Here is a 28,000-nt window from a genome sequence, read left to right as displayed (position 1 = left end):
CTCAGACTTTCTTATAGTTTGGTTTAGAATTCAACTTCACTTTCTGCGATCGTGCTGCTTGAAGGTTTTTGTTCGAAGAAGAACACGGACAACTGAAGAGAGTTTCACCTTGAAAACAAGCACAGATCCTATTCTGGGCACCTTGTGTTTCCTGAGAGGCCTTGGAGACAGTGTCAAGCTTTTTATTTTTGGAAGGAACATTTCACAGGAGGAACTGAACCTGTCTGAAATATTTCCACATTTTTGTGCTCGTGAATTATTCAGTTAGTTGAAGACAGAATGTCATCTGTGTGTCTGCATTTACTGGGTTTCATGCTGAGCTCCCTGGGCTGGATTGCGATTCTGATTGCCACCATCACCAAAGAATGGGTTCAGAGTTGCTCAACAGGAGTGAGTGATTGCCTTCATTTCAATGGATTGAAATTAAAGGGACTGTGGACTGAATGTTACCGATCAACTGACAGTTATCACTGCAAGACCCTGACGGACATCCTGACAATGCCAGGTAACTTCTCCATCACTATTAGTCTCATGAAACTGTTAACCCCATTTCAGTTTTTAATATTTCCCAAAGTACTTTTAATTCTTAGACATATATATATTTTTATGCACATTTTAAAACAAATATTATTTGCCAACTCTCTTTCTCTATTTCCTTCACATTATTTTATCTGATCATCTTTGCTGTGGAATTGCTTTTTTGTTCCACATCTCTTCCCCTTCTTGCTTCTCCTTTACTCTGTTCCAATCTTGATTTTATACATTATTTCAATATCTGGTTCTTTACTCTGCCTGAGTGCTTCCAAACCATCATCATGTTCTTCAAATCCATTTGCAGAAGCCAATTTATGACTCCACCTGATGTTCCATTAGTTTACCTGATGCATTAACCCGTTTAACATTGTTGTAAAATATTGAGTGCAAATTTAATTTGCATGTGTCCTTATTTTTTCTTGCTAATTGGCATATGGAATATTCATTGAAATAATTATTCTCCAGTTGAATCTCACTTTGAATGCAATGAGGACATTGACTAATATTTGCTAACATGAGGCCATTAAACATTTTTGTAGTTACTCACTCAAAACTGGGCAACATTTTATCAATTTTTCTTTCTGCATATTTGTCATTACTTCCCTCCAGGAAGGTATGTGATTATTCTCACTGAATATTAATTATAATACATCAAGGGCTGAAGGGCCTGTACTGCGTTGTAATGTTGTATAACTTAACGGGTTGAACTTGAGAAAGAAATTGTGGATCATGTTGTACTCCAGAGACCTGTACCCATAATCTAGGCTGATACTCCAGCGCAAGACAGTGAAAGGGTAAGTACTGCATTATTGGAAATTCAGATCTTCATCTGGGCTGTTAAAATGAGTCCCCATCTAACCTATGAAGTGGATTAAAAGATTTAATGGCACAATTAGGTCAGAAAACAGCTATTCACAATGGCATACATCCTCAATTTGTTGCGAATATCATATTGTTTGTGGGATCTCACTCTGCACATTTTCTGCATTTGTTACAACAGAGTGACTACACTGGAAATGTATTTCATTGGCTGTAAGTCGCCTTCAGGGATCTTGATGTTGTGAAAGTTGGTATAAAAGTGTACATTTATTATTCTTTTACAATCTATTTTCTGCTGACTTGGACTTGTTACTCTTCTGAGTGCAGATGGGAATTCTTGAATATTCCAAAACTGTACATTTGAAACGAAATGGTTTCTGAACAAAGAGACCCAGTGTTACAGCTTCTGCCTCAGATAGGAATATGTGGACATTCTGGCAGATATAATAATTATCTGTGGATTTTCAGCAGGAGTATTAAAACCCCGACCCTATCCCTATTCCCCTTAATGAAGAAGTAAGTGAATGTATGGTTGTGTAATTCTCACAGTTCCTGAGATTTCTCCATCCTGATTGACTCTAACATCACTTTACAGATTATGCACCTTGCTTTAGTTTGTGCAACATATATAGGATATTGTAATCGATCCAGTGAAATTGGCAATTCAATATTAGTAAAAGGGAGGACATTACCAATCAATACTGTGTTTTGTGCTCCTACATTTATGGCACATTGTTCTCTTTCATGATTTGGAAATGCCGGTGTTGGACTGGGGTGTACAAAGTTAAAAATCACACAACACCAGGTTATAGTCCAACAGGTTTAATTGGAAGCACTAGCTTTCTGAGCACTGCTCCTTCACAACCACCTGATGAAGGAGCGGCGCTCCGAAAGCTAGTGCTTCAAATTAAACCTGTTGGACTATAACCTGGTGCTGTGATTTTTAACCTTGCTCTCTTTCAAAATGTTCTCACATCTTCTCAAAATCACTGTGTTTGCTGTCCCCTAATTCTCAATTAGATTTCCAATGTCCCTTTCTTCCTTCATCCTCACCACCCTATGATTTCACACCCACAACGATTTTGATTTCTGTCTCAGTTAGCCTCTCTCTCTCTCTCTCTCTCTCTCCTCTGATCTAACTGCCCAGCTGTTCTGCCTAAACCTCTTCCTCTCGTCTCCCCTATTCACTTATGGAGACACCATGGAACATTGGATCATTGTATGCCTTTACCCTCTTCCAACCATCCATTTCTTTCTGTGGTCAATCCTGTTAACAAGTGTCCACATCACCATGTAACTTACAGCTGTTCTTTCAAAATGACAAATTCCCAAACCTTTAGCTTTCTACCCTCCAGCAAATATTAATACACTCTGTACAATCATCCTCTGAACTTGAATGCTGTTGTTGAAAAACAAGCTCTTAACTTGGCCCATCCTGGAGGTACTCTGTTTTCACGCCCAGTAGCACCTATTTGAGCAGACCCTATGTGCCACTAGTTTAGCCATCCATAGTTGACTACTGTCACCACAAACAGCATTAAAATAGTTTGAAAACTTTTCTATTACCCTCATTCAACAAGCCAAATCTCCCACCTCGGGATTGCTCGTGTCCTATGCAAAGGTAACCGAAGCATTCAAGAGGCTATTGGATGATGGAATAAAAACAACGTGCAACAGTAAGACAAAAATGTGGGAGAATGGTACTGACGCATAATGCTCATTGGAAAGTTGCTATGGACAAAACTACTGAATGATGGACTGAATCACTGCATCTGTGTTGTAACGATTCTGTGATACTGAGTGATCCTGAACTCAAATGATTTTTCCAGGTATGGGCCATTCCTCTCCACTTTGTGCCTGAGAGAATCTCAGCTACCAGATCCACATCCTCCTTCATTGCTCACGTTTCCATTGAACTCCCCAGTGTTCAACTTCCCTTCCCGATATTAGGAATAGTTCCAACTCAGCTATGGTTCGGCTTATTTTCATAAAATAGGGAATCTCTCTTCCAGTCTGAAAAGAGTGCCTCTTTTTTTTTGCAAACTTGCACCTCATCTCTAACATGCATTTCCTCTTCAAAGTCATTGTCTCTTCTCAGATCTGTCCAAGCATTTTCTGGAACTCTACTTGAATCCCTCCTTTCAGGATTTCATCATACTATCAGGATTGAGATGGCACTTTAACACATGGGTGTAGGGGAGGGATAGCACCCTCACTGGTGTTTTCATTGCACTCTTTTGAAAGGCTTATCCTGTTTTGATTGTCATTTGCAGCTTGCATATGATGGTGGTCAATAATATAACTCTACAGCCAATTAAATCCATTGATTTGTACCTAATACCCTCAGTGGCTAATGGATTGTCTACCTGGGCAGAGAAAGACTGATTGAGAGTGAACTGAGTGGATGATACCAATTTATGATCTAACAGCTTTGAAATAAGCCAGAATGATGTTGTGAACACTACAAGACACTAAAGTTGTCATCTTCACCCACTGCTCCTGATTTGTCTCAAGCTGTCTAGTTCCACCTTATCACCTTGTGGTGACATGGTGGCTCAGTAGTTAGCATTGTTGACTCACAGCACCAGGGACCCAGGTTTGATTCCGGTCTCGGACAACTGTCTGTGTGGAGTTTGCACATTCTCCCCGTGTCTGCGTGGGTTTCCTCGGGGTGCTCCGGTTTCCTCCCATAATCCAAAGATGTGCGGGACAGGTGAATTGGCTGTGCTAATTGCTCATAGTGTTAGGTGCATTAGTCAGGGGTACATATAGGGTAGGGGAATAGGTCTGGGTGGTTTACTCTTTGGAGGGTCAATGTAGACTTGTTGGGCCAAAGGGTCAGTTCCATACTGTGGGGAATCTAATCTAATCGCTAGATGAAGATTGATCAGGATAACAGAGTAAGGCTGAAGATGGGCACCTCTCCCTTACTATCATCTAAACCACACACAATTCATTTTCATCATCTTTATATCATCTGTCACTTTTGTATCTGGCAAACATCCCAAATAATGAATGCAGGCATCTTCATCTCAAGGGATGAACAAAACAAAAGACCATAGCCATGATTATCATTAGAATTATATTGGTGTGTGCTGCTCACCCTGACCTTTGCAATCTAAGATATGGTTGCCTTCACCATCTTCTTCCAATGCTCCTCATATATTTTCCAGCTCACTTGGCATGCCTAGTATTGGCTCCTTACTTGCTGAAATTATTGCAGCCAGAGGATCTTCAACAATGGTTGCTTTTGCTGCGTGTACACAATTATTCCAGCTGCCACCAAATAACACCAATCATTCAATTCTTCCTCCCCTGCTTTGGAAGGATACACCATGTTAATTAATCTACAACATGACAACATAATCACGTCATTTCTCTCAACATTTCCCCTGCCTCACTGCTGTCAAATGTGTCTGGCATCCAGTCCAAATGAGCCACAAGTTTCTTCCTCACTGTCTCAGACTTCTGCCATTTGATGGAACCCCAAGTTGTATTTCCCATTTCACACACATACCATCAAAAATACCATCTACTTCCACTCCATAAGTAGCTGCCTCTGCCTATCTGCATCAAGCGCTGTTATCCCAGATCAAAATTTCCAATGACTTCCCCGGTCTTCAACCTTCTGTAAATATAATCCACATCAAAACTGTGCTGCCATTAGAAATATCCATTCACTCCTCATATGGAGGGTAAATCATGACATGTGTCACACACACACACTGACACACACACACTTTACACTCCAACTGTTTTCCATCTGATTTAGCTCTGCCTGACCTGCACACCTTATTAGATACTGCCTGGGAGGAAGCCTCTCTTGACCGTTGATTCTCCAGCACATTATGGCTGAGTTTGTTTTATCATAGTCATGTTGCTAGGATTGATAGGATTGTTGATATTCTGTTTTATCTCCTGGAAGCTTTCTTCCTTGATACATGGTCATAAATAGATGCACCAAAGCTGCTGTCTTCTTTCTTCTTTTAAAGAAACATGTATTTTCTCCTTATTCTTCAGGTAAACTTTTACTTTTGTTGAGTACATGAAATTGCAATTCACATCAAATATTTTTCAATTTTGAAAAAAATAAGATTGTGCGTGACAGAGGATGAGGCACATGTGACAATTTACCCTCCATGTAATGAGTGAATGGATGATGCTAAGGGCAGCACAGTTTTGATATGGACTGCATTTACAGAAGGTTAAAGATCAGAGAGTCAATGGAAATATTGAACTGGGCTAACAGCCATTAACGAGTGTTTCTGCAGCAGATGGACAGAGGCAGCTGCTTATGGGGTGGAAGTAGGCGTTTTTTTCAATTAGAGAAAGAGATACTTGGAGTTAACCTCTACAACTCACCTCTTGAGCTTTCTGTCCCAGTAAATAAGGAAACATTTTTGAAATGCAAAGTTTTAATCCAATTGTCACCATGCTGTGACATTTGATGTCTGCAGAAAAATTATTAAATTCTTAAGACTAAGGAGAATTGCTTGCCTGACCATATGCATTCTTGTGGGGGTCAATTGGAATGTTTTTGGAAAAAGTGGAAGTCATGTTGAGTTTGGTGTACTGCTTATTGCTGCAATGCTGAATGAATTTTCTCACTATATCGAATTGACTCACTGCATTAATTCCTGATGAAGAGCTTTTGCCCGAAACGTCAATTTTCCTGCTCCTTGGATGCTGCCTGACCTGCTGTGCTTTTCCAGCACCACTCTAATCTAGACTCTGGTTTCCAGCATATGCAGTCCTTGTTTTTACCTCACTGCAGTAATTAGCATTTGACCCTTCATAGTGAGTATCACGTTCAATTCCTATCCCACCTTACCACATCCTGTCTCTGGAGAAACTTGCTGCTTATAGGAGATTCTGGAATTGACATGCAGTCGTGGCTCCAGCACCATATTTGCCCTATACACTATCAGTCCAGAGCTTTATAGTGAGTTTGATGAGCTAGCAACCCATGATGACTTGAGCTGTTGACAATGCAGTTAATAAGCAATAATGAGCACCATTTGGGAACTTGCCAGTGTCTGGCAAGAATCTTTACATGCTGCTTGAGAAAAGCAAACAAGAGATGGATTTGTCAGCTAACATTAACATTGAGATGGGCCCCATCAAACATCTCACCCACGCTGCCACTCATCTCACCATAACCCACATTGCTCAAAACTTTACCATCGACTGTGAAAGCATCATTCCCTCTTTTGAAGAAAGAAATAACAGGTGCTCTGGTTGGAATGTCAAGGAGTTATTTTCTCAGTTCACAATTTCACCTTGGGAAAAGATCCACTTAAGTTAAAAACATTAATACTGAACAATACATAAAGTTATATCCAGCAATCTGAAAACAGCTGCCTGTTGAAATTAGAAGTATACTGCTGAAACATTTAGAGTCATAGAGTCATTGGGGTTTATAGCATAGAAACAGGCCTCCCAGTTTACACAATTAATCTAGTCCCATTTGCCTGTATTTGGTCTATTTACATCCATCGAAGTTTCAGCCCAAAGCCCTTCGCCCGAAATGCGATTTTCCTGCTCCTTGGATGTTGCCTGACCTGCTGTGCTTTTCCAGCACCACTCTAATCTTCACCCATTTACCTGCATACCTGTCCCACCCATGTATCTGTCCAAATGTTTCTTAAATGACAAAATTGTACTTACCTCCACCACTACTTCTTGCACTCAGCACAATCTACATGAAAAACATTGCCCCTCTGAACCCTTTTTCATCTCACATTAATCCTCTAGTTTTTGACCAGCACCAGCACCACCATGAAGAAAAGTTGCTGGCTATCTACTTACCTATGCCTCTCATGACTTTACAGACCTCTGTAAGGTCACACCTTCAGTCTCCTTGGCTTCAGGAAAAACATCCCAGGTTATCCAGTCTCTCCTTATAACTCAAATAGTGGGTGGCATGGTGGCTCAGTGGTTAGCACTGCTGCCTCACAGCACCAGAGACCTGGGTTCAATTCCCGCCTCAGGCAACTGTCTATGTGGAGTTTGCATGCTCTCCCCGTGTCTGCGTGGGTTCCCTCCGGGTGCTCCGGTTTCCTCCCAAAATCCAAAAATGTGCAGGTTAGGTCAATTGGCCATGCTAAATTGCCTGTAGTGTTAGGTGAAGCGGTAAAGGTAGGGGAATGGGTCTGGGTGAGTTAATCTTTGGAGGGTTGGTGTGGACGTGTTGATCCGAAGGGGCGGTTTCCACACTGTAAGTAATCTAATCAAGCCTTCCAGTCCGGGTAGCATCCTACTAAATCTTTTCTAGTTTCATAAGATCCTTTCTATAGTAGGATGACCATAACTGCATGCTGTTCTCCAAATGTGGCCTCACCAAACTCCTGTATTCAGTGCTCTGACCGATGAAGGCAAACATGTTAGAAGCCTTCTTCACCACCCTGTCTACTTATGACTCGACTGTCAAGGAGTTATGAATCTGTATCCCTAGATCTCTTTTTTCTCTCACACTCCCCAGGGCCTACATTGGCCATGCAAGTCCTACCCTGGTTTGACCAACCAAAACGCTAAACATTGTATTTATCAAAACTAAACTCCATCTGCCATTCCTCAAGATTGAGATCTTCCTATATTCATAGACAACCTTCTTCATTTTCCACTACACCACCAATCTTGGTTGCATCTGCAAACTTACTAATTATACCTCTCAAATTCTCATTCAAAGCATTTATATAAATGACAAATAACCATGGATGCAGTACTGGTTGCTATGACACACCACTGGTCACAGGCCTCAATTTGAAAAACAACCTTGCATCACCACCCACTGTATTCTACCATCAATCCAATTCTTTTATCTAATTAGTGTTCCTGGATCCCATGAGATTAAACCCTACTCAACAACCCACCATGTGGTATCTTGTCCAAAGCCTTGCAACAGTCCATGTAGACAATGTCTACCACACTGTCCTTATCACTTTCACAGTCACCCCTTCAAAAAGCTCAATTAAATCATGAAACATGAGTTCACAAGCACAAAGCCATTCTGCCTTTCCCAAATGAGTCCTTGTCTCTCTAAATGCCTTTAGATCCTGCCTCTCCAAAGCCAATCAAATAAGTTACCCATAAGAGATGTTAGGCTCGCAGGTCTGTCGTTCCTAGGCATTTCCCTACAGCCTTTTTTTTGGAAATATATTTATTAGCAAATTTTTTTTTAACTTTGCAAAACAAATAAAATTATTGAAAAATACAATCAATAACAAATATCAGTATAATAAAAAGAAAAAAAAAACACAAATTACAATACAACTACGGTCTTCTAACTATTAACCTACTCTCTAATACAAAACAAACCCTAACACTGTACAAAGCAACACCAAAAAAAAGCAAAAAAACCCAAAAAAAACACAGAATACAGAACAGCTATGCTTGGCACAAAGCTCCCAGAGGATAGAAGCATTGTATATATACCCGTATTAACTCAGGATACCCCCTCCAAGGCCCAGGGCTTGACAAATCTAACCATCCTGGTTAAACAAATGCCCTAGTTAAAACAACTGACAAATCTGTTTCCAAATAACTCAAGCAGGGCTGCCATGTCTTATAAAAATGGTCTGTTGTGTAGTGCACCATGTTTGTAAAAAAGTCCAAGGGACTGTGCTCCATAATTAATTTCTGCCATCCCAGCATGCCCAGCGGGTTCTCAGACACCCAATTCATCAGAATATTCTTCCGTGCACAGTATGCAAGAATATTAAATAGTTTCATCCCATGCCCGTCTAAAGACCTAAGAGGAGAGATATTGGGTCTACTTTGATTTAAGTCCTCAATACCCGCCCTATCTCTCCCGCCACAACGCTTCAGTAAACACAGAGCCTGCGGCATGTCCAGAAGCAATGGGCAAGAGTATCTACACTTATTCTACATTTGGGGCACACTGAAGATGCCCCTTTTTTAAACTTCGCCAGATGGTCCTGTGCCAGATGAGACCCTGCAGCCTTTCTTAAATAATGGCACAACAACCTTCAGGCACCTGTGGCTATCGATGATACAAATATCCCTGCTAGGGCCTTACAATGTTAACTCCCACCCCAGCCTCCGACAGAGTCTGGAATACACTTCATCAGGTCCCAAAGAGTTATCTACCTTAGCTTGTTTTAAAACTTCCAGCGCCTCTTGTTCTGTAATGTGGATTTTCTTGAAGACATCACTATTTATTTCCCCAATTTACCTAGTATCCATATCTTTCTCAATGGTAAATACTAATGAGAAAATATTCATTTAGGATCTCACCCTCTGTTGTGGCTCCACACATAGATTACCTTGTTGATCTTTAAGAGGCCCTATTCTCTCACTAGTTACTCTTTTTCTCTTCATGTAGTCGTAGAATCCCTTTGGATTCTCCCTTACCTTATCTGCCAATGTCATATTATATCCCCTTAAGCTACCCTGATGTGTCCCTTAAGAGTACTCCTATACCCTTTATATTCCACAAGGATCATTTTATCCCTATACATATCATATGCTTCCTTCCTTTTCTTGACCAGAGCCTCAACAAATCCAGTTCCCTAGGGTTCCCTACTTCCGCTGGCCTTACACTTCACTCTAACAGGAACATGCTGGCCCTGAACCCTCATTAATGCACTTTTGAAAGCTTCCCACTTGCCAGATATCCCTTACCTGCAAACAGACTCCCCCAATCAACTTTTGAAAGTTCCTGTCTAAAACCATCAAAATTGGCCTTGTTCCAATTCAGAACTTTTACTTGAGGACCAGTCCTATCTCATATTATGATAAGCAATATGGCCTTTATGACTTAACTTGGTGTCAATAACTTCTGTACTGTCCTCAACCTTCTCTTTTGTCTCCATCCTGCTTTGGATCCCAACCTACATGCCAGTCTAGACTAAACCTTCCCTAGTGGATCTAGCAAATCTCCCTGCCAGGATATAGGTCCTTCTCCAGTTCAGGTTCAACCAGTCCCACTTTTCAGGTCACCTCTACCCCAGAAGACATCCAATGATCCAAGAATCTAAATCCCTGCCCCCTGCACCAGCTCCTAATCCTTGCATTCATCTGCCAAACCTTCCTATTCCTATTCACGCTAACAATTGGCACCGGAATTAATCTAGAAATTACTACCCTTGAGGTCCTGCATTTTAACCTTCTGCTGAACTCCCTGTAATGACTCTTCAGGACGTCATCCTTTTTCCTACATATGTCATTGGTACCAATGTGTACAACAACCTCTGGATGCTCACTGTCCCCCTTAAGAATTGAATGCAACCACCATGTGACTCTAAGGTATGAGTAAGCCTTGATCCTCAGCCGATTTATGTTTATATTTCTAAACACCATTAATTCAATTCATGTGAACTTATCAAATCTTTCTCAACTAATAAAACCAAACACTCCTTTGCCTTTTGTCAATTTTTAAAATCTTTTTAAAGTTGCATGATATTTAACAGAAATGTCAGCTTCTCTTTGCCTTCCAGTTCTCAAAACATGAATGATGAAGGCACAAAAATATTATCAAGTTGTTATCCATCTCTATGAACTGCCATACAGTAAGTTAAAAGACCATTTAGACCACCACTATTAACACTTTTTGGATTGCTATCATGCTGCTGAATAGCAATAGCAATTCCTATTTTCTCATACATTCCAGTAACACCAGGATGATTCCATGCCAATTATTACTGTGTCTGTCTAATGTCTGAAACTAGAGACTCTTACATAATTTACAACAACCATAATATTACCTTGACTATAATATGAGTCTAGTGTTCACACTTAACATGTTCATTAACCTCAATAATTCAGCCTCAAGAGCACTAGGAATGGACAATAAATGCCAGCCTAACATGCAAAGGTCACATTCTGTTATTGAATAAAGAAAAAAAAAGATGTTTTATGAATTAAACACAATATAAAGCACATAAAGTAAAGCAGTAAAAAGTAAATAGTATAATTTTCCCTTTTATTCATCAAACACCTATCCAATTGATATAAGAAAAAGAACTGATGAATCATTCAGCTTTCACAGTTAAACCAAAGTATTCTGATAAAAAAAGAGAAAATGTGACAGGGTTACAGCTCCTGGAACCAAAGCAGTACACTGCAATTTGGCAGTTTTTACTGAAGAAAAGGGATACAATCTCCCCTATTCTGAGTTATCCCATTCGAGATCATTTTTTATTATTTATTAATGTATATACAAAATCCAATTATTAACTGTAATCAAACTGGAAATTTCTCACAATCTGTTGGATCCCTTTAATATCTTGAAAGTTGTGATAAAATTACTGCTTATTTAAACCATATATTCCAAGCAATACAACCCTAGTCTATTTAATCTCTTAAATAAAAGCAAACTTCTGCAGGTGCTGGAGATCTGAAGTGAAAACTTCAGGGGTGAGACAGTGCTCAATGGTTAGCACTACTGCCTCACAGTGCCAGGGACCTGGGTTTGATTCCGGTCTTGGGTGACTGTCTGTGTGGAGTTTGCACATTCTCCCTGTGTCTGTGTGGGTTTCCTCCGGGTGCTCTGATTTCCTCCCACAATCCAAAGATGTGTAAGTCAGGTGAATTGGTCATGCTAAATTGCCCATAGTGTTAGATGCATTAGTCAGGGTTAAATATGGGTGGGTTACTCTTTGGAGGGTTGATGTAGACTTGTTGGGCCAAAGGGTCTGTTCCATATTGTAGGGAATCTAATCTAATCACTAGACGAAGATTGATCAGGATGACAGAGTAAGGCTGAAGATGGGCACCTCTCCCATACTGTAGGGAACCTAATCTAACCTTAAAAAAACAGAAAATACTGGAGAAGCACAAAAAGTGAGTTAATGTTTTCAGTCCAATGTGACTCTTCTTCAGAACTTATCAGACTGAAACATTAACTCTGTTTCTCATTCCAAGGATGTGGCCAGACCTGCTGAGTTTCTCCATCATTTTCTGTTTTTATTTGATCTCTTCTTGAAGTTTAAGCTTTGGAGTCCAGATACAATTTTAATCACTAAGTGTTGAATTCTCTCCATGACAAATACATCCTTCCAAAGAAAAAATTTGCAGAACAGTTCATATTATTCCAGATATGGCATGACTGGAGTTTTGTATAACCGAAGCATAACTTTAACTCCTCTGTACTTTTGTCATCAACATCTAACTTGATCTTTTTTTCTATTTTCTGTACTGCTTTTTGTCATTTTTATAAATGATTTGGATGTGAATATAGGACGTACTTTTAGTAAGGTTGCAGATGACACCAAAATAGATGGTGTAGTGGACGGTAAAGAAGATTTTCTCAGAGTATAAAGGGACCTTGCTTAGATGGGCCAATGGCCGAGGAGTGGCAGATGAGTTTAATGTAGAGATTTACCAGGATGCTGCCGGGACTGGAGGGTTTGAGCTATAGAGAAATGTTAAATAGGCTAAGGCATCTTTCTCTGAAGTCTCACAGACGTTTTGGTGTCCTGATCAAGGTTTATAAAATCATGAGGGCCATAAGGTGAATAGCCAAGGCCTTTTCCTGAGGGTGGGGGAGTCCAAAGCAAAAAGACGTAGGTTTAAGGTGAAAGGGAAAAGATATAAAAAGGACCTGACGAATAACATTTCCACACAGAGGGTGATGCGTTTACAGAACAAGCTGCCAGAGGAAGTGGTTGATACTGAAACAATTACAATATTTAAAAGACATCTGGATGGGCATATCAATAAGAAGCGTTTAGATGGATATGAGCCAAATTCTGGTAAATGGGACTAGGTTAGATGGGATGTCTGGTTGACACAGACAAGTTGGACTGAAGGATATGGTTCTGAGCTGTATTACTCTATTACTTTATGACCTAACACTGGCATTTTAATGATTTATATATACAAACTTTTTCAATCGCCATTGTTTCTTATCTTTTCGCCATTTAGACAGTACTCTGTTCTTTCCTTCATAGGTTCAAAACAGATGTAATTCACTTTCCCTACTTTGAACCATTCTTCAGATTTTTACTATTTACTTAATCTATCAACAACACTTTTCTACATTTCCATCTATATTGCGTATTATACTGCATATCTTCATGTCATCAGTAAACTGCTCAAAATAATGTAAAAAAAACACATAACTTTAATTATAACAGTATGAAACAACAGAAGATTTATTTTTATTTTAATTCTGTTAAAACAAAGTGTTTTGAATTGAATTTTCACCAGTGACCTTGGCAACTGTAACTTCAAGGTAGAAGGTTATCTTTTATAAAACAAGCTCTGTTGTGCTTTTCCACAATTGCACAAGTAAATTTTAATTAAAAGTAAATCACAACATTATCTTTAATTTACAATGCAATTCAAAGATTTCCTCAATTCTGGGTGTGAAATATTAAATTAAAACAAGCATACAAATCAAGTGAATTCAAATGTTAATTCAGTTTAGAAACATTGATTCCTTGAAGGGTGTCTCTGATAGCAGAAAATATAAACTCAATATTGGGCTCTTTTGAAAAAAACAGACTTTTAAAGAACAGTTATGCTGCAATTTCCTAAATGTTTAAGGACAGGAGAATCTTCACAGAAAACAAAATTTTCGTAGCCTTTCAAGTTTCCATTCATTCTGTAACTGTCATGTTTCATCTACCGTGTCTCCACACTGGAAACATTTACCATCAGTGCAGGGTTACTTTGATATAAATCCCCTTCTGGACCATTCAAAAACTAAAATAAATCTGTCATGCATGACCTCTAAAATTTCCTATCTCTGGCCCTCTCAAATTTCCAAATTCAGGACCTCGTAAAACTAAGTCTTCCAACCTTAGCTCCACTGCTTCTTTAGAGAGAGAAAGAGAGAGAGACAGAGTTCAAGTCATTATACTAAATCTGTTCCACATAATTTTTCAGATAACTTCTTATTTCTAGTTATTTTGACATCATTTCAGTCTGTCTTAACAAACCTTAACAAACTGCTGCAAAACTGCTAGTCAGAACGTGCCTTACACACCTGAAAATTTGCCTTTGTAACTACTTGGGCAGTTACCACATCAATCCTCAGATTCCATTAACCAGAAAATTTAGTAGTAACCATTAGTTGTCTCCAGACTGACTTGTTATGGTCAGAAATTATTTATAGCTCCTCCGAGCTGCCTATCCAATCATTAAAGCTGACTCTTATTGGAAGGAGTTATGATTTTATTTAATATGCATGATTTTAATAAATTCAATATTTGAGTGTAGTTCATAAAGTGCAAATGAGAATAACATTACCTATTGTTGTCCTTTGAATACTAGGATTACCCAATTCCTTTTGTTTCCCCATGCACATGCACAATTAGACCCATATGGACCATCATCTGCATTGACAATGTGTGAAACATTAGTGTGGCCCCATCCATACATGAATCTGTCATACATGCACACACACGCGCACACACACACACACACTGGTAACTTTAGTCTTTGGGCAATGGCTTGGGCCTCTCTCATCATTTTTAGCAAAAAGTTTTATTCTGTTCTTGGCTTCTCTTTCCATGGTGATGGTGCAATCCGGGCATTTGACGATATCAAGTATTTTAACAGCATCATCGTTTAGTGCACAAAAATTACTGAAGATGGTTTATGATTGATTATATTTTAAAACTTTACAGAATCTCTAAGGATCTCCCTGTTCAGAAGACAGTTCCCCTTGGTCTTTATGAATGATCAGAAGTGTATTTTGCTGCATCTCCAATGCATTCAGAACGCTGAGTCAGAAGAAAATCTGCAGCATTTTGTTTTTCAGAAAAAAAGCTGTCCAGCAAAAATTGTAGAACAATTTAACTCTTGAAATGTCTACTCCACCAAAATATTCTTTGATCTCATATTCTTACAGTAATTAAAGATGGAGGAGCCTCATCTGAAGTTTAGATGACAAAGAAGCCTAGGTGGCTGAATGATCTGGTTCTATCATGAAGCAGATTATATGAATGTAGAGCAATGAATTTAGTTCTGAATGTACTGAACCTGTCTCACCTGATAAAGTTTAACACCCTGCAAGAAAGAAGCCACACTCTGCACTCAAAGCCATGATAAAGAGAGAAGGAAGTTTCAATTTACAGAGCATCTTACAACCTCAGGGTGTCCAACATGTTTGACAGTTAATGAAGTATATATTCAAATGCAGTTACAGTGCTAACAGGGCAGTGTGGCCACCAATTTGCTAACAGCAACACCACACAAACAGAAATAATGTAGCCTGAGTTTCTTAATGATACCGGTTGAACAATAAGTATCAGAAAATTCTACTATTCTGTGAAATGATAGCAGGATTTTTTTTATTCACTGAGATGACAGAAAAGGCATTGTTTTAATATCTCATCTGAAACACAACATCTCCAATGATGCAGCATTCCCTCAGTTCTGTTTTGGGAAGATCAGTTTCGTTTAGGAGCCAAAACCACTGGAGTAGAAATCAAACACATAGCCTTCAAACTCACTGAACCTTGATTTATCGAGTGTCTCTTGCTCCCCGATCTCTCTTAGTTTTGTGACTAAAATGTGCTATGTTTCCGACAGACATGGGGAAAGTCCCAGAGCTGTTTTCAACAAGCCTTTCCAACCATAGTTGCACCACTATGGATAAAATAAAGCTCTTAATTTGCCGCAGTTCCCAGTTATTACTCCAAGAATAGGTCAAGGTAAAGATGGCACCATGTGAGTGAAGATTGTGGCTGAAGTCAATGTTTTTGCAGCTGTTGTTGTGTAATCCCTGAAAGCCTGATAGCAGCTGGGTTCTGACTATTATATCAGCTGTCAGTTCAATCCAAGCATCAACAATGCGATGATCAGGTTTCCTTTTGTATTGTCTCTTGTTTTTATATTACAACATGTGTGGCCTTAAGATATTCCCCATCTGTTTGCCTGACTTATTTGGTCTCTCTTCATTTCACTGTCACCCTTTCTTAATTTAATTGATCCCCTGTCTCTTTCTCTTTTTTCCCCTCCTGGCCTTGATATATCTATCTTTTTCTTCAGCTGTGCATCTAATTGCTAACATTCTGTTCTATTCTTCAAAACTCTTTCACTTTTCTCTCCGGCTTGATCCTTGTATATTTCTGTATGATTCACTTTCTCCCTTCCTTTCACTCTTTGTCTCACCCTGGTATTGCATTATTTTCTTTTCACTGCCCCTTTTCCTGATTTACGGAAAATGGTGAGCCTCTGTCCCAGAATGTCAAATGACATTGTGTGACCCCATCCCCTCTGTCCTGGAGTGTGAGAGGACAGTCTGTGACTCACTTTTCCAGATGGTGAAAGGGTATTGTTCTGACCCACTGTCCAAGAATGTGAAATGACAGCGAGTGATCCATTGTCCTTGAGGGTGATAGGACTGTCTGTGAATCACTGTTCCAAAGTGTAAAGGGACAGTGTTGTGACCCATTGTCCCAAAAGGTGAAAGGATAGTGAGTGACCTACTGTTGTAGAGTGTCAGAGGACAATGCATGATTCACACAGACAGTGTATGATCCACCGTGAGGCAGCAGTGCTAACCATTGAGTCACTGTGTTGCCCCAAGCCATCATGCCACCCCCAAATATCTTTGAGGTAATCATTTACCCTTCTGTTTTCTAGAGAAAAGATACATTTTTGATTGATGTTTCAGTATCATCATTGTAAATCTTGTTTGCACTTTCTTCGGTGCCTCTATATCCTTCAACAATTAGCACACTAAGTGTGGTCCAATACAAGGGTCAATACAAGTTTGACTTGATTCCTTTAGTTTTCAATGCCATCTTTTCAAGAGATAATGGCTTTATTAATCTGTGCCAGATTGTGGAATGTCATGTCTGACCCACCACAAAATGCAACCCCATGGATCCAAATTCTTCCAATATCTCAGCATCTTCTCAGCATGTTCTGAAACACCTCACTCAAAGCACCCTGCTCCCTTTCTCATCCCAATGTCAAGGACAGTTCAGTGACCTACATAACAGAACACAACCACAAGCAGTATTTTAAATTCTGGACCTACTACAGTTGGATTATATTTCTGCCTGATGATCTAACAGGAAATGTGCTGGAACTAGATGAATCAGTCGATGCTGGGATTTCCTTTCCTGACTTTGAATGTCTTCCTTCCATGCACGTTGCAGGAGATGGATAATCCTCAAGCAATTAAGTCAAAATGAGTTAACAGCACTCAGCCCTGGGTGAAAGACAGGGGTTTTAGTTGTTCAGTAGTCATACGGACTGCAAAAGCGCAATGATAAAAATGCTTAGAAGTTTCAGAAGTTTATTTTGTCTGTTTTCCAATATTACACTCCTATTTTGCGAAGCTTTAACACTTTGGGTCGACCCCTTCTAAACTCATCCACTTCTGCAACCAAGTAATTATAATCCTTGTCTGAACCAGTACTCTCAGGCTATGTAAGATTTGTGCAACATTTAGTATAACTAATCTGATTGAAACAATTCGATAGAAACCACTATCCTCTCACCAAGTCAATGTGGAGGGTCCTTGACACTGTGGAGAGTCCTTGACACTGATCCAGCTCCCTCAGAGCCAGCTCTCAGAGTGAACATTACCTTTGACACTCCAGTTCTTAACTGGCAGCCTGGGCTTTCTGATTGCACCAGATTAACAGCCAGAACCAGGACCACTTGGCTGACCTCAATACAATCATGACACTAATTATATTATATTGTTTTATTTAGCAGATATAAATAATTATTTAGTATAAATAATGAAATGTAATTGGTATATCATTACATGGCAAGGTAATGCACTCAGTTCCTACCCTTTATACATGCAACTGTCTTGTGTTCCAGTGCAAAAACAGTGACTAAAAAGTGGAAAGCAAGGAGAATGCATCGGAAGAAGAAAGAATTAAATAGAAAGGAAGGAAGAACATGGGAAGGAAAGGAAAGATGGAATGTCACTGAGGGCATTGGTAGCCTTGGAATAGGTGAACAGGATAGCATGAGCAGAAGGGGTCTGATGATAGTTGAGGATTGGAAGGGATGGGATGTGCAGAGCATGGTAAGGATTTCACAGGAAGAATTGAGTGGCAAGGGTTGGACATTTAAGAGCCATTGAAACCAGAGAAATAATACAGCACTGAAGGGGGGCATTTGACCCATCTTGTCCGTGCCAACTTAAAGACACCCAGATGCCCTTTCAAAAACCATCTTCCCACACAAGGCCCATATCTCTGTACCTTATGCGCTCAAGGTGCAGATCCAGGTTTGAAAAGCTGTAAGCTTTCTGCCTTCACGACCAACTCAGACAGTGAACTCCAGACACCCACCTCTCTCTGCATAAAAAAGTTTTTACTCATGTGCCCTCTAATCCTTCTGCCACTTAGCTTGAATCTATGAGTCTTAATTTTTGAACTTTCTCCCAAGAGAAACAGGTTCCCCTTGTCTACTGTATCTCTACCCCTCACAATTTTGTATACATTAATCATGTTGCCCCTCAGCCTTTTCTGTTTCAAGGAAACAATCCCAACCTCTCCAATCTCTCCTTGTAGCTGCAATTATCCAGCCCAATTAACATTCTAGTAAATCTACTCTGCACTCTCTCCAGAGGAATTATATCCTTCCTGTAATGTGGTGCCCAGAATTGCAGACAATAGTCCAGTTGTGGCATCACCGGTGTCTTACACATGTTCACCATTATATCCCAACATTTGTACTTTCTACCTCTGCCAGTGAAAGAGAGCATTCTGTTTGCCTTCTTTACAATCTTATCTACCTGTACTACCATATTTAGGGACCGTACACCTGCATGCCAAGATCTCTCACTTCATCTACCCCTCTCAGTAAGTTCCCATTCATAGTGTATTCCTTTTTACTGTTTGACCTCCAAAAATGCACTACCACACATTTGTCAGAGTTGAACTTCATTTGCCACATTCCTGACCATTCCACCAAACCTAATGTATTATTTTGGAGCATATAGCTATCCTCAACACCGTCCACTATGCAGCCAATTTTTGTGTCGTCTACAAATATCCCAATTGTGACTTCCATGTTCAAGTCTAAATTGTTAATGTATAAAACAAGCAGCAGAGGTCCCAACACCAAACCCTGCAGAGCAATATTTGAAATAGCTTTCCATTCACAAGGGCAGCCATCAACCATTGCTCTTTGTTTCCTATAACTGTAAGCCAATTTTGGATCCAATTTCACACATTAGTCCACATCCCATGGGCTTTTACATTTTGACCAGTCTGGCATGTGAGATCAAATGCCTTACTAAAATTGATGTCAACAACACCAACTACACTATCCTCTTCGATACTTCTAATACAGCCAAATTCCTTGTGAAGTTATCATTAAATCTACTTCTACTACCTTTCCAAGCGATGCATTCCAGATCATAACAACTCTCAACATAGAAAATTTCTCCTCATGGTCCTCATGAATATTTTGGCAATTAAAGAATTTTGATGACAGTCACTCTTCCCATTATTTCTCCCTATTTTCTCTCTTAAAGACAATTTTTAACTTTCATGTATCTTCTTTGCTCTAGCCAAACAATGTTAGCTTCTTGTATCTCTCTAGCCCCTCATCTTTTCAAATATCATAGTAAATCTCTCCTGCACCATCTCCAAGGTATTGACGTAATTCTTAGATTGCGATGCCCAGAATTGGACACAATGTTCCAGCTGAACCGTAACCTGTGATTTATAAAGTTTGAATCCAACTTTCATTTTTATATGTTATTCCACTGTTTATAAATCTATGGATCCCAAATTTTGCTGAGCATCACATTGTTTTATCATCTTCAAACTTTTCTAAAAGCTAGAACAAAGTAATGGACCAAACCACCATCTTTGATACCATAAAGTTCCATGATCCTCTGATTCTATCCCTTCTGTACTTATCCACCATTAAGAACAAACTAAAAATAAATACCAACCCAGCTTTCAAATCAATAACTCCTTCACTAATCAGCTTACTTGGTTTTGAATGATCTCCACCACCTCTGAATTGGGTATTTGAATGATAGCTGTTTTTCCCTCATGCAGCCTACCTTCAGACCAGCCGAGCCCTGATGATTACTGCCTCCATCTTGGGACTGCCGGCAACTCTCCTCATACTCACATCATTACCGTGTATGCGGTTCGGAGCTGAATCCCATTCTTCCAAGCACAAGCAATCCTTACTGGGTTCCATTTTGTACATACTAATGGGTAAGTTACAGATCACCAGACTGTCATTGTAACTGATCATTAGGCAAGGGGATAAGCATCATCATTCAGTAGATAGTGCTGGGTACAGCCTTGTCACTGCCCAATTATTTCTGCTTAATGGACAAGCTCTCTCCTATCTGGAGAAAATATGCAAAAGGGAGAAGTTGCTCTTTATCACTGTGCATTCACATTAATGATCTATTAGGATTTTCATTAGAAAATAAGATCATTAAAAAATGGATGGCTGGTTTAATAGGTTCCAGATCAACTGCTGGCAAAGATGCACCCCCACATCACCATTTCCCGTCATCCCAAGACCTCAGTGAGAAAGAAGTTGAGTCTCGTTGAGAGTTAGTATATCTAATTTCAATCCCTGTGATTCGAATTTGAACCCAGAATAGAATGAACAAGTGAAGATCCACTTCTCTTAGCCTTTACATGGGATCAAAGAGGAGCATGCTTAGTCCAGTTCCATGCATCTGTCTGCCCAGGACATAAAACTGTGCTATTTAGACAATCTCATTTAGAGAGAACTGTGACAAAAATCAGGATTGTTCTGAATTCAGGAAAGAGTCTGTTTATCGAAAGGGCAGTCCCTTACCTTCTTATCCTGGCCTCTCTCTGGTGAGTGATCATAGTTCCTAATCCATAAACAGTTAGTGGGTCTTTAAAACTTGGCATGAAATGAGTCTCTCCTTTAACTGATCTTACTTTGAAGAATACTTGGCATTAGCTGCACCTCACTGCGAGAGCTATAGTTTTCAAGTCCTTCCCAGATTTGAGCACAAAATTTAGATTGGGTAAGCCAGTTCCACTTGTTCTCTTAGGCAAATGGGACTAGTTTAGTTTGGGCAACCTGGTCAGCATGGGTGAGTTGGACCGAAGGGTCTGTTTCTGTGCTGTATGGCTCTGTAACTCTGTAACAAGTGAGTTCTTGCTGGTGCCCTTGAAAGCATTTACCTCTCAACCAATATCACTAAAATAGATTATCTGAACATTACCTCATTGCTGTCAGTGGAATCTTGCTAACTAAATATTAACTGTCATTTTTTCTTCTTTGCAACAGTGACTAATTTTGATAATCGACTTAATTGATCGCAAAATGCTTTGGAACATCTTGTGGTCATGGAAAGCACTATTGAAATGCAAATTGCTTTAGTTTGTTTGACAAGGCCCTAGTTGGATAGGGAAAGCAAGAGAGGATTTAGAAATGATTGTTTGTAAGACATTGTCAAGGATGTTACATAAGTGCATGGTCTCACATGTGTTTGTATTTTACAGCAATTTGTGCGGCTGTTGCCACAATCTGGTTCCCAGTGGGAGTCCACCAAAATGCACGCCTCTTCAATTTCGGCTATTCTCTCTTTGTGGGTTGGATAGGCACCATGCTGTGTCTGCTCGGGGGAACAGTGATCGCCTGCTGCACCAGTCCTTCACCACAACGCCAGGAAAACCAGTATTACTACACTTCACAAGGCTCCTCCTCCTCCTCCTCGTCAACAAACCCAACACATGCCAAAAGTGCACACGTCTAAGGAACAAAGAGAAGCTCTAACAGATTGTGCATCAAGGGACACATAAAACCCATGGCAAATGCCCACCTTAAAACACACTCTTCCCTAACTTGAAGGACAATGCAGATTGAAGTTCTACTTCACATTGAGCAGAAGAAGAAACCCTAGTTTTGTGATTTTAATTGTGATTTTGTCATGGATAATGTTAAATTATGATAACCACCAACTCTTGCTTCAGCAAGAAAAGATATAAAAACTAATGTCCAATCTCATGCATCAAATCTGCAGTTTAATAACAGCCAGTCTGGATTCATTTAGATGTGTCAGGTTGTGGATTTGAGACAGTATAAAGCAAAATAGTTATTGATTGGTTGCTGTCCTAAAATGCATTTGTCAGTAAAATATAAAAGATTTGTAACTCAAACAGTATTATGCAGCCTCTCAATTGCCAAATTGGGAATAACCTTCAAAACTAAACTGAAAATCTGAAAATATACTGATGTTCTTTATCTAGATCTTTACCTAGCCTCTGATCCCTGTTGGCTTGCACAGGCCCTGTTCTGCGTTGGTGAATTTGCACATAACTTGTTAACTACAATGGAGCCTCAAAAAGAGCAAGGGAGCAATAAGGGGAGGAAGCAGTGGCTGTAAAAGTAAACCTTAAATTGCCAGAAGACCAAATTTAAAAGATTAGTAGATATATTCCAGGATATTGGGAGAAAGAAAGGAAGCTAAATGGCACATACTCATCAAAAGGCAAATTGACCTTTTGAAAAAGTTAGGAGAGGACATTGAAGTGAACAATGTAAATTGTGTCAAGGCAATTGGATGATTTGAGCGAGTTGGTAAAAGGAGTTTGATAGCGTTGGTCTGATGTATTGAATTATGATATGAGTTCCTTGAAATTTTTTCACATCACACAACCCTTTTCCTTTAGACCGTGCAGATTTCTTTTCTTATTCACTCGATGTTCTGCTACATATATTAACATGAAAATTGATCAAACTCATGAATAGTTCCTCAGTTTTGCTAAACTATGAAGAAATCAATTGAAATCGAGAGGAGCTGACCTTGAGAAAGAACTGGACATCGCAAATGATCCATTCTATATATTAAAAAATACAGGGTTGGGCAAACTGGATGCAGGGATGATGTTTCCCTGGCCGGGATTTGGGGGAGGGGATGGTGGTGCTGGGGTGGGGGTGGGGGGGGCATGGTGTGGAGAGGAGAAGAAGGGGCTACAGTTTCTGCATATACAGTAGGCTATTTCAGACTGAGATTCAGACTGAGATGAGGGGAGATCTCTTCAGTGCAGGATGGCGAACTACAGAAGGCCGTAAAGGCTAAGTCACTAAGGTGAAAGGTGTCAAGAGATTTGGAGGACAGAGCAAGAGTTGGCCATTGGCAGAGAAAATCACCTTTTTTAAATTCATATGTAGGTTTTGTACTTCGCTGCCTAAGCCAGCATTAATTGCCATCCTTAATTATTGTTGTGAAGATAGTAGTGAGTTATCTTCTTGAACCACTGCAGTCCATGTGGTGTAGGTAGACCCAAAATACTGATGGGAGGGAGTTCCAGGATTTTGATCCAGTGACTGTGAGGAATGGGGATATATTTCCAAGTCAGGATGGTGAGTGGTTTGGAGGGGAAACTTGTAGGAGTCTATATTCTTGTGTATCTGCTTCCTTTGTCCTCCTAGGTGGTATTCGTCAAGTGTATAGAAGGTGTTATCTATTTCTTCATGGAATAGCTCCTACTGAGCATTGGTGTGGAGGTAGTGAACATTTGTAGGTGTAAGGCCAATCAAGCAGACTGCTTTGTTCTGGATGGTGTCAAGCCTGTTGAGCATTCATACAAGTATGAATTGTTCCATCACCCTCTTGACTTGTGCCTTGTATGTGATGAACAAGATTTGCAGAGTCTGATGGTGATTTACTGACTGCAAGGTACCTAGGCTCTGACTTGCCCTTTGAGCCTCGGCATACTAAATGGCTGGTCCAGTTCAGTTTCTGGTTAATGGTGATCCCCAGGATGTTGAGAATGGGTGATTCAGTGACAATAATGCCTTTGAAAGTTGAGGCGTGATTGTCAGATCCCCTCCTGTTGGAGATGGTGATCGCCTGTCACTTGTGTGGTGTGAATGTTGCCATTGCCTGTCGGCTCAAACCCAGATATTGTCCAAGTCTTGTTGCTTTGGATATGGAATGTTTCAATCTCTGAGGAATTGAATGATCGTGTGATTCTTTGGGCTGAATGGCCTACTCCTGATTATATTTTCTGTGTTCTGTATGACGTATTTAACATTTGATCAATTGGAAAAAGTGTCTTATGTGATGCTTCATTTTTCTGATAACACACAGATTGACATGAAAAACAAAAATACTGAAACCAATAACTTGTGATGGCTTTTGGATTCTGACTAATCTCTTCCAGATTTAAAATGTTGTACCTACTCATTTCATGAATTGACAGTGTCGGGAGGGTCACATATTCTGGCTGAAAAACTTCTTCATTCATTCATAAAATGTGAGCACTGCAGGCAAAGCCACCCCATACTTTGAGAATGTCTTTGAGAATTTAGCACTGACACCCTTTTTCCAGAAATTTAATGCAGAAATGGTGGCATGTTGGCTCAGTAGTTATCCCTGCTGCCTCACAGCAGCTGGGACCTAGGTTTGATTCCAACCTTGGTGAATGTTTATGTGGAGTTAGTACATTCTCCCTGAGTCTGCATGGGTTTTCTCCAGGTGCTCTGGTTTCCTTTCACAGTCTAAAGATGTGCAGATTAGGTGGATTGGCCATACTAAATTGCCTATAGTGTCCAGGGATGTGCAGACTAAGTGGGTTCGCCATAGAAATGCAGGCTTACAGGGTAGTTGGGTGGATGTTCTTCAGAGGGTCAGTGTGGTCTTGATGGGCTGAATGCCCTGCTCTGACACTGTAGAGATTCTATGATTGTATTCTCTGAAACTTGCCCATGGAGACAGCATCTATAATTGACTGGATTTGGGACTTTTTCATAGATCTTTTGACTGTTTAACAGAAAGGTGAGTTTTCTTTTGAAGGTGGTACATTTGCACTTAAAAATGGTTTACCCACTGTTTGGTATTATACAACTTGAGTATTGCCAAAAAGAGATACAGTCAAAGCTTTTTGTCTTGCACTCATCAGGACAATTTGCAAGAATCCCAAAAATGAAGAAAACCAATATTTATATTGTATGAGGGAAGAGTGCTGGCATGGAGAATTCACCAATTAATGACGATTGACAGTTAACTGTCAGGCTTTATTTAAAATTTAAAACATGCATGTTGAATTGGATTGGTCAACACATAGCCCTGAGAAATGCACCAGTGAATGGCTGCCACCTATTTTGTCTTTTCTCAGCATTACTCAAATATATACTCATAAAATTGGATCAGCAATCATTGCCTTGGCTTTGTCTGGAATATTGTGTTCCCAGACATGGATGGATTTTCTTACATGATGTTGAGAAGTTTGGAGTTTGGAGTTTAACAGAATGAGTGGTGACCTTATCGAAACATAGAGGATGATTTGGGGTTTGTCAAGGTAAATGCAGAGAGATTGTTTCCTGTTAGGGGACAGTCCAGAAACAGCGATATATCTCGGAGTGAGGGGTCACCCATTTCCTGTAAAACAGTGTTGTGTAGGAATTTCTTCTGTCAGAAATAATGTGTCTGAAGAATTTGTTTCCATAGGGGCCTGTCAAGGCTAAGTCATTGGATATATCCAAAGACTGAGATAGACAATCTTTTAATCAGTAAAGGGATCAAGAGTTATGGTGACAAGAAAGGAAAGTAGGGGTGAGGATTATCAGATCAGCAATGATCTCACTGAATGGTGGAGCAGACTCAATGGCCAGATGATCTACCTCTGTTTCTGAGTGAGAATGTTAAAATGGAGACATAGTTAAGGAATTCAAAATCATAAAAAGTCTTTGCTTTCACTTGAAGGAAGCTTAGTAACCAGGGAACACGGATATACACGAAGTAAAATAAATGCCACAAAAGGAAAATTGTTTCTAAACAATGAGTTCTTTTGATTTCGAATGCACCACTTGAATAGATGTTGGAAGCAGATTCATGACTAACTTCAAAACAAAATTGGATGCAGACTTGAAAGAGATAAATGTGCAGGACTCCGGGTAAACAGCAGAAAATTGGGTCTAACTGAATAAGTCCTTAAAAGATCTCATACAAGCATAATGGACTAAATGGTTTCCTTCCTACAGTGATCAATAAATGTAGTCTACATAGCCTCCAGCATGTATATTGAGTTCCAATTATGATTGTTGGTACAGGAATTTACAATGGGAATATATAAGTAAGACTAAATGTATGATGTTAATGCAATTCACATACCCAGGTACAATATCCATTCTCCTCTAAGCCTACATCTGCCTCGACTCAGTTCTTCCATGTAACCCTTAGTCAGTGTGTTCTTTAATTGTGTTCCTAATCAGATATTTCTATAACACAGTTTTGAAAAATTCTGTTTCTCCGAGGAGATTTTTCCATATGTCTACCACATTGGGTTGGAGGAGGATGGGAAGATGTGCCAACTGATCTGTATATTGCTAGTAACTTATTGTAAATAAATGTCAACACAACATTGACCATGTTGATTACAGATGAAGGAACACAATATGATAAGGCCATGCAGTGATACTTAGGCTGGTTTGTTAAACAACAGTTACAATTAGTTATGACTGGCTATGCCAATGCTGAAAGATGATCAATCATTTTTTATAGCTGAAATATAAATATCTAGGAAAGTGGTCTATGAAGTTTGCAAAATGCAAACTGAATTCATGGATAAGGATCAAGGTAACAATTGATGTGAGCAAGGAGCATCTGCAGGAATTACATTCTACATGTGATGTGTTGAAAATGTAAACAATTCACACTTTCCATATGTAATCTGTTCACTGGTTGTATGATTATACAATAAAAAACAAATGCAAGTTTGTTTCATCAGTTGTCTCTATGTAAGTATATGGCAGGGCATTGTTCACAAATTTCAATACAATATTGATCTTTTCATTCAGAAAGGAACAATATCATGAAATGCCCAGAGGTCTCAAGACACCAATTAATGACTTATCATTTTGTGATATGAATTGAGGCCCTCACTGAGCAATGTCATAATTATTAATTAACACTTTGGTGATGGAAGGCCCAAACATGTGAGCTGTTCAGTGATGAGAATATCATCCACAAAATCTATGAAGTATGATTAAATTTTGGGAGATTGCAGAGTTCATGAACCACACTTACAGTTTCCTGAGATACTTGAGATTTTGCACAGAAACAATGAGTCAGGAGCCCTGAATAATGCGCTTCATTCCTGATAAAGGATTTTTGCCTGAAATATCGATTTTCCTGCTCCTCGGATGCTGCCTGACCTGCTGTGCTTTTCCAGCACCACTCTAATCTAGACTCAGATTTCCAGCATCTGCAGTACCCACTTCTGCCCAGTTCTGAATAATGTCCATTCTATGTTGCTCCACCAAGGGGATGGGTACAAAAATTACAAACAGCCTCACTTTACAACATAAAGTGAGAAAAACATGAAATAAAAGTGTGGAAGGATTTACTGAGAAAATTCTGGAGTTCAGGCAAGGCAACTCTAAGCAATTAAAATCATGAATGCTAACATGCCACAATTAGAGGATTGCAGATACATTAGAGGTTGGAAGAGCTGGAGGAAGTAACAGAGATAGATTGGGAGCAAAACAATGGAGGGATTTGAAAAACAAGGAAGAGATATTGCCTAATTGGAAACAAAGGGAGCTGGGTGAACAAGAATCAAGGTAAGTGATTTTTAAAATTTATTATTTCATAGGATGTGAGCTTTGCTGGCAGGGTCAGTATTTGTTGCCCCTCTCTAACTGCCTTTCAACTGAGCTCGCTCAGGCCATTGTCTGGAGTCACATATAGGCCAGGCCAGTTAGAGACAATAGATTTCCTACCCTAAAGGGCTCAGTC

General features: G+C 39.6%; 1 protein-coding gene across 1 annotated transcript; it reads left to right on the top strand.

The window, feature by feature from the left end:
- On the top strand, positions 1-26,986 carry LOC140478790 (claudin-11-like). The gene is made up of 3 exons (XM_072572174.1): positions 1-505; positions 20,313-20,477; positions 21,759-26,986. The coding sequence occupies exons 1-3, from the start codon at positions 280-282 to the stop codon at positions 22,010-22,012; spliced, it is 645 nt and encodes a 214-aa protein (XP_072428275.1). The 5' UTR covers positions 1-279; the 3' UTR covers positions 22,013-26,986.
- The last annotated feature ends 1,014 nt before the right edge of the window (positions 26,987-28,000 follow it).

The sequence above is a fragment of the Chiloscyllium punctatum genome, chromosome 6 (assembly GCF_047496795.1).
Source record: "Chiloscyllium punctatum isolate Juve2018m chromosome 6, sChiPun1.3, whole genome shotgun sequence".
Classification (NCBI taxonomy): Eukaryota; Metazoa; Chordata; class Chondrichthyes; order Orectolobiformes; family Hemiscylliidae; genus Chiloscyllium; species Chiloscyllium punctatum.
Note: the sequence above shows the minus strand (reverse complement) of the source record. Positions and strands in the feature narration are given on the sequence as shown.